We start from the raw sequence: 7,523 nt of genomic DNA, 5'->3' as shown, positions 1-7,523 counted from the left end.
CGTCAAGTTATAACGAAGAATGATGTCACTCCGCAAAACTGCGCGGTCTGTTCTCGCCTCGTTTCACCTCAGCGGGAAGCGCTCAGTTTTCCTTTGTGATGTCACTGGTGTGAACGTTATGAAGAAGGCTGTTGAGCGGCGTGCTAATCTGTGAGAAAAAAACCAGCCTCACTGGATCGACACCTCTCTTCTCTTCTCTTCTCATTCAGACGTGTCGGTCTCAGGGAACCCAGGTGCAGAAGCTTCTCTACGGGGAGGGAAGGTCTCTAACGGGGCGATACAGCTCAGGAGGTAAGAGCGAGAGCGGTTGTCTGGCAGTCGGAGGGTTGTCGGTTTCGATCCCCCGCCCTGGGCGTGTCGAAGTGTCCCTGAGCAAGACACCTGACCCCTAACTGCTCCCAATGAGCTGACTGGTACCTTGCATGGCAGCCTTTCACCATTGGCATGTGAGTGTGTGTGTGTGTGAGAATGAGAGGCATCAATTGTAAAGCGCTGTGGATAGAAGCGCTTTACCATTTAACTGGCAACCGGGACCATTTTATAAAGAGCAATGTGCGGACAGAACGGCCACCTTCCAACAGAGTCTGAGAATCTGCACCAACCCCGACCTGGTTGGGGGACGGGGGGGGGGGGGTTAGTTTATAGCAGGACTGGCCACACGTCGCTTCTCGAACCCGCTCCACGAACTCGATGACAGCCTCCTTCAGAGCAGTTTGGCTCTCCTCATTATCACCCCATCTGTTTCTGACACACCGGCAGAGCTTTTAACAGCTCTGTCACCATGTGATGCGCAAAAAAGGCAAAAAAAAGCAAAAAAAAAAAAAACACAAAACACCCCGACCCTGGGGGTTTCGGGCACCTCTGCAGGTGATAACAACTGGTGGAATCTCTGATTTCCTCGCCCCAGTTTTAATTTTAGAGCGACGAAGTTATAAAACAAGTTTTCTTTTCTTTCTTTCTTTTTTTCTTTTTTACACAAACCGACTCCTTTCAGGTTTCTGATGATCAAAAGCATGGCATAAATAATAACCAGGCGCAAAACAAATTGAGTTCACTGCAGATTCAGGTGGACTTTAGGAATACTCACCTTCAGCAGGCTAACAGTGTAAAGGGTGGAGTTAAAGAACACTGACCTTCAGCAGGCTAACAGTGTAAAGGGTGGAGTTAAAGAACACTGACCCTCAGCAGGTTAACAGTGTAAAGGGTGGAGTTAAGGAATACTGACCTTCAGCAGGCTAACAGTGTAAAGGGTGGAGTTAAAGAACACCCACCTTCAGCAGGTTAACAGTGTAAAGGGTGGAGTTAAGGAACACTCACCTTCAGCAGGCTAACAGTGTAAAGGGTGGAGTTAAAGAACACTCACCTTCAGCAGGCTAACAGTGTAAAGGGTGGAGTTAAAGAACACCCACCTTCAGCAGGCTAACAGTGTAAAGGGTGGAGTTAAAAAACACCCACCTTCAGCAGGCTAACAGTGTAAAGGTTGGAGTTAAGGAACACTCACCTTCAGCAGGCTAACAGTGTAAAGGGTGGAGTTAAGGAACACTCACCTTCAGCAGGCTAACAGTGTAAAGGGTGGAGTTAAAGAACACTCACCTTCAGCAGGCTAACAGTGTAAAGGGTGGAGTTAAGGAACACTCACCTTCAGCAGGCTAACAGTGTAAAGGGTGGAGTTAAAGAACACTCACCTTCAGCAGGCTAACAGTGTAAAGGGTGGAGTTAAGGAACACTCACCTTCAGCAGGCTAACAGTGTAAAGGGTGGAGTTAAAGAACACCCACCTTCAGCAGGCTAACAGTGTAAAGGTTGGAGTTAAGGAACACTCACCTTCAGCAGGTCAGAGGTGTACGGTGCTGGATCCCAGGCGACCAGGATGACCCCTTTGTACAGGGAGCTGGTGTTGAAACGATGCTTGGGGTTGGCCAGTATCTGTGAGCAATTTAGAACAACAACAACAACAGAAACAATAAGCTAAAAGTATTAAGAGCAGAGGCAGGGTCTGGAGGTAAACACACTCTGCAGGGTCTGGAGGCAAACACACTCTGCAGGGTCTGGAGGTAAACACACTCTGCAGGGTCTGAAGGTAAACACACTCTGCTATGCAGGGGGCAAGCTGTTAGTTGCAGAGGCCGTTCCCCTTGACCCCCCCCCCCCCTCGGTCTCCAGAGCGGTGTGTGTGTACTGTATCTCCACCACTGGGAGTGCAGGAGGAGAGAAGGCCGGGCAGGAAGGGAGGAATGTCTGAATGCCAATGTTCCAGAACCCTTCCAAACACTGCAGACAGGAGCCAGACACACAATGTGTGTGTGCTGGGGCAACTGTGAATGTGCATGCGTGAGCATGAGCAAGGTCATATGTTAATGTGCATGGCATGTGTCTGGGGACACGTGTGTGTGTATGCATGTTTGTGGACGAGGGTGAGAAAGAGAGTGTGTGAACATGTGTGTCTCTGTGTGTGTGTGTGTCGTTTGCGTATGAGTGTGTATGTGTGCGTGTAGTGCACGTAAATGTGCACAGGGGCTCACCTGGGAGTTGATGATGCGGATGGTGGTCTTGTTGCCCACGTCGTTCTCGTACCCCCCCGTCGGGGCAGCGTTGAACCGCAGCACGGCCTCATGGGAGTCTGGGGAGGGAAGGAGCAGGCCTCAATTTGGGCAGGAGGGATGAGGGCGACAGCCAATGGCGTCCCGCTGGGACCCAAACCAACACCCCGTCTCATACGGTCACCCCCCGCCCCGCTCCGCACAGTACCCCCAAAAACACCCACAGCCTGACCATAATGGGGCTGAGGGAAAGGTTTCACAAAGCACACCACCTGCACACGTCAGCGCCCCAATTAACAAAATAACCAATCATGGCGGAGAAGGTTTTACTGCGTGCCTTGATTTCTGCCCCCATACTGAGCGTTTCCGACATGGACCCCAAAACGCAGCAATCAGCGCAACCGTAACCACGGCCACAGGCAGGCTTCCGTCCGATGAGCTGTGTCAAACGTAACGGCTGGATCAGTGGTAACCAACCCTGTTCCTGGAGATCTACCATCCTGTGAGTTTTCACTCCAACCCCAACTAAGCACACCTCATTCAACAGCTCGAGATCTCTGCTGAGCTGCTAATTAGTAAAGTCCGGGGTGCCAAATTAGGGTTGGAGTGAAAACCTACAGGATGGCAGATCTCCAGGAGCAGGGTTGGGTCACTGCTGGGACAGACGGACATGGTCCTTGTGCACACTGACAGAGGGCTGTAGAACACCCCAGTAGACTTCTGCAGACTGTATTAGACTTGAGCTGCATAGTGCGTAATTCGAGACGACTTAAGACTGCTTCTCAAAATAAATACATGAATACCGGGGAATACCTGAGATTTGTAGAAGGATGACTCATCACTTCTCACACTTGGTCTTAACTTGGATGACTTGAGAGATTTGTTGTGCACATTTCCAGCACCATAGCCAATGGGATCAGGAGCGGGACGTTCAGAGAACGTTAAATCTTCCCCTCCCAAAATAACTTCTGTTTGTATCTAAAAAGCTGTAAGTGTATCAGCAACATACAGGGTTAAGGTATCTCCACAAACCAAGTAATCTGATTGGTTTGAAGAAGTTCCTCAGGGCCAATGGCAGCTGCTTGTGGGTTCCTGAAGGGAAGGAGAGGTCCTCTGTGTTCAAAGCATCCATCACAGTAGACACTAAGCATAACCCAGACACCAATATGACAGGCTATGAGACAGATAAAAACAGGACATAACAATACTGGCGCTGCATTTGTGCCAAACCTCATGCAAAACTGCTCATCCTATTAAAAACATCACCGCTTGGTATCGACCACCTCTTTCAGACAGCGCTCGCCATCAGAGCGGGCTACTGAACAACAGCACCCGCGCATCTAAACCACAAAACCACGTGAGGTGTGTTAATTACGTGATCAATCCAATCGCTATAATTGATTAATCAAGTAGGCTACTGAGTAACAATGAAAGGCAACAGGTGCTGTGGCTGACTGGGACCAGGCCTCACTAGACTCCTCCCACAGAAAGGTCAGGTAAAGGTCAGACGTTCAACCTCACGCTTATTCTCACTAAACCGACACGCTGTCTTCCGCCTTTCCAGATGTGCAGCGCCTTTCGCTAGAGCGAAACACACACGCGACTCATCTGCGGTGTATTCATTACATTACATTACAGGCATTTAGCAGACGTTCTTATCCAGAGCGACTTACACAACTTTTACATAGCATTCTTACATTGTACCCATTTATACAGCTGGATATATACTGAAGCAATTTCGGTAAAGTACCTTGCTCAAGGGTACAACGGCAGTGTCCTTACCCGGGAATCGAACCTACGACCTTTCAGTTACAAGCCCAGTTCCTTACCCACTGTGCTACACTCCGTCCTATAATTCATTCAAACAGCCCCGCGTCAAAACAGGACCGAGTGACGGGTCACTGAAGTCCAACTCGCTACACAAACTTGGCGTGACCGCAACCGCCACAATTCCTTCAGTGCCGACGCCGTAATACAGCGGCACAGCCGATGGCTCACGGTCTGCGTGTAGCGTTTTTCTAAAGCACAAACTCGCCTCATTTACCTGACCACAAACGCCACATTTACACACAGCACACACAGCCAGCAGCTTCTGCTTTTAAAAAAAAATTAAGTTAATTAGCTCTAAACTGCTTATTAGCCAATGTTGGACTACAAAATTAACAGGGTATAAATTATCATTGCTGCTTGCGTAAAAAAAGATACAAGAAGTTACATAATTACATATAAAACATCTTACACAAGTACGTGTTCTCTAATCCATCAACAGTATCCCTTCTTTAAAATGCATGCTTGAGAAATGACATGCATGAATGTCTAATCATTGTTATTACAGCTTGAGACGAAAACGAGCATGTTCTCTGCCAATTTCATATTTTAGAAACAAAAAAATACAGTACTCTTCTTTATGCACAATAATGGCTCCACCTTGTGGTCATAGACTGTAAGCAACAATCACTTCATTACTTAGTTGTTAGTTAGGATTTGCTCTGTCAGTTGTTGTTTTTTCAAATATTAGTTTCAATACAGGGCAAAGTATACAATGATTAACAGACCCATCCTTTAACTCAATTCTTAGACCCGAGTTCTCCAACGTTAAAGTCTGGGAGGTCAACGACAACGAGATCCCATCCATATCCACAGCTGCGTACCATCAATCAACCAGACTCAGTTTGTCACGGGCACACACGCACACACACACGCACACACACACACACACGGACACACACACACGCGCACACACAAACACGCACACACACACGGACACACACACACACGCACGCACACACGCACGCACACACGCACACACACACACACACACACACACGGACACACACACACGCGCACACACAAACACGCACACACATGTACACACACACGCACACATTTGTTTTTGATTTTCGTGGTGAAATCAGTGAAATTCCCCATCCAGTCTGGCTCCCCCCCTTAAGGCCTCTGGGTTTACTGGAATGGGCTCGGGGCGGGGGGGGGGGGGGGGGAGGTTCTCAGGAAAGCAGGAAGATAGTCTTAATGGGACAAAATCACAAGGAAAGGGTGACGGAACGAATGTTTAGAGATATTTAAGGAAATAGAAAGGGCACAGCCAAGTGCACGTTTCAACAGTTTAAAAGCAATTAACAAAATTCATTTGGCTCCATTTTCTGCTAAATCCAATGTATGTGAATTATTAAATGCAGCTTTGTGTTTTTATAGTTAATTAGCTCATTAATCTTCCCACAGTCCCAGGCAAGAATTCCCCTTTGTGTTCCATTCTCAAATTGACTTCCCAGCTACACAACGCAGCAACTACCGATGTATGATTTGACTTTCAGTTTTAGTTTGTCAGTAAAAGGAAATCCACATGAACGCTTGTTTCTTTGGTAATACAGTCGTACCATTGGCCCATAAAAGCATCACTTCCGTGGAACCTGAATGGTCTGTCGGGCGCATTCCTCAGAGATATTTCTCAGAGGTACTCGAGCGGGTTCTACAGGGCCTGAAAACCCTTTCAGCAGTTCTGCTCTTGAATGTGAGCAGTGAACAAGTATTTATTTTGGACGCGTCCAATCACACACACAATCAGTGCAGGTAGATAAATACCTGTACTTCCAGGGACTGAGACATGACCTTATGCCCAAAGGCCCAGTTCTGTATGGGTTTCCCTGTGTGTGTGTGTGTGTGTGTGTGTGTGTGTGTGTTAGAACTGACTATAAGTTTCCGCTGTTAACTTATAAAGTGGAGCTGCTCAGTGGCCAACAATAGAGGATTGTGGTTGTACTGGGCAGCCGGGCAGCTCCCAGGTGTGAATGTGTGTGAGTGTGAAGCAGGGCGTGGCTACGAAAGAGCATCCGTGCCCAGCAAACCTGCCCTGGGTAAATAAAGGTTAAATAAAATAAACAGAGCTTTAAACGGTCTGGCTCCAGAAAATCTTAGGCGTTACTTATTCCTTACGCTCCTCCGACATGACTTCATTCCCAAGATGCTGGCTAAGTGAAAATCCCATGGAAATCTAAAATTACAAGTGGAGGTACAGCCCTTTCTTAGAGCTCTCCTTTCTTATGGAACAATCTCCCTATGCATGTTCGGGCTTTAAACCATTTCTGTCTTTAAGTGCAGGCTCAAAACTTGCCTCCTTAGTCAATCCTATAGTTAGCCATTTCTAGAGTCTTATATCCTGGTAAATGGTCAAGACAAATCATGGAGTTTATGAAGGTAAATGCGGGTGTCCAGAATTGCTGAGCAGCACTAGTAGTACGGCCCCTCAAGCCAGCAGGACCAGATGTTCGCTAATTAGCCCAGCCCAGGGCCATGTCCAGGGCCTATGGCACAGAGGGAGGAAGCTAGTTTAGCCTGGTCCATGACTGTATGTTCTCACTAAGTCCTGCAGAGTTAGAACATAAACTGAAATCAGGTTGGGGCTCCAGTACGAGGGCTCTCAGAAGAGGCTGCCTTCGCCATCACAGACTATATACTGGTGGACCTGGATGGTATAGAAGCTGGATGGAGCTTCTATCCAAGTGTTTATTCCAGGTTTTTGGCACAGAGATGACATTTACTCAGCGTGATGACCATCTTCATCGTGCCCAACCTCGTCTTCCCCGTTTCTTCTCCCCTGGGGCTCCTGCCCCTCCCTAGCCTGGAGTTCACAGGACCGCTCCAGCCCTGTCCCTCGCTCCCTGGTCACGGACCGCTGCAGCCCTGCCCCTCCCCTGGCCACGCCCTGACGCAGCCTGGAGCACCAGCTGCATCACCCTGTCCCTCTAAATTACACGATACTGGAACAATGCAAATTAGGACCTGTCCTTACCCGAGTTTATTATCTCAACTGTAACCTGCCCAACCCATTTTAGTTGCTGTGATTGATCGCTTATAAAATTTTGGTTACATCCATTCTACCACTACTTCACACCAGGCTGGCCAGTGGAGGTTGGGCTCCCTGTCTATAGCCAAGATCCTCCTGAGATTTCTTCCCATCGAGGAGTTC

The 7,523-nt window shown here is 48.1% G+C and overlaps 1 protein-coding gene across 1 annotated transcript in view; it reads right to left on the bottom strand.

The window, feature by feature from the left end:
- The window catches only part of LOC135241306 (beta-galactoside alpha-2,6-sialyltransferase 2-like), a 13,498-nt gene extending 6,381 nt beyond the window's left edge, over positions 1–7,117 (bottom strand). Inside the window, exons 1-3 of the mRNA XM_064311563.1 lie at positions 7,096–7,117; positions 2,522–2,640; positions 1,824–1,925 (exon numbers count right to left, since the gene is read on the bottom strand). Coding sequence (XP_064167633.1) covers positions 1,824–1,925; positions 2,522–2,640; positions 7,096–7,117 — 243 coding nt within the window. The remainder of the gene's footprint in view (positions 1–1,823; positions 1,926–2,521; positions 2,641–7,095) is intronic.
- Positions 7,118–7,523: the final 406 nt, after the last annotated feature.

This window comes from Anguilla rostrata, chromosome 15, assembly GCF_018555375.3.
Source record: "Anguilla rostrata isolate EN2019 chromosome 15, ASM1855537v3, whole genome shotgun sequence".
Taxonomy (NCBI): Eukaryota; Metazoa; Chordata; class Actinopteri; order Anguilliformes; family Anguillidae; genus Anguilla; species Anguilla rostrata.
Note: the sequence above shows the minus strand (reverse complement) of the source record. Positions and strands in the feature narration are given on the sequence as shown.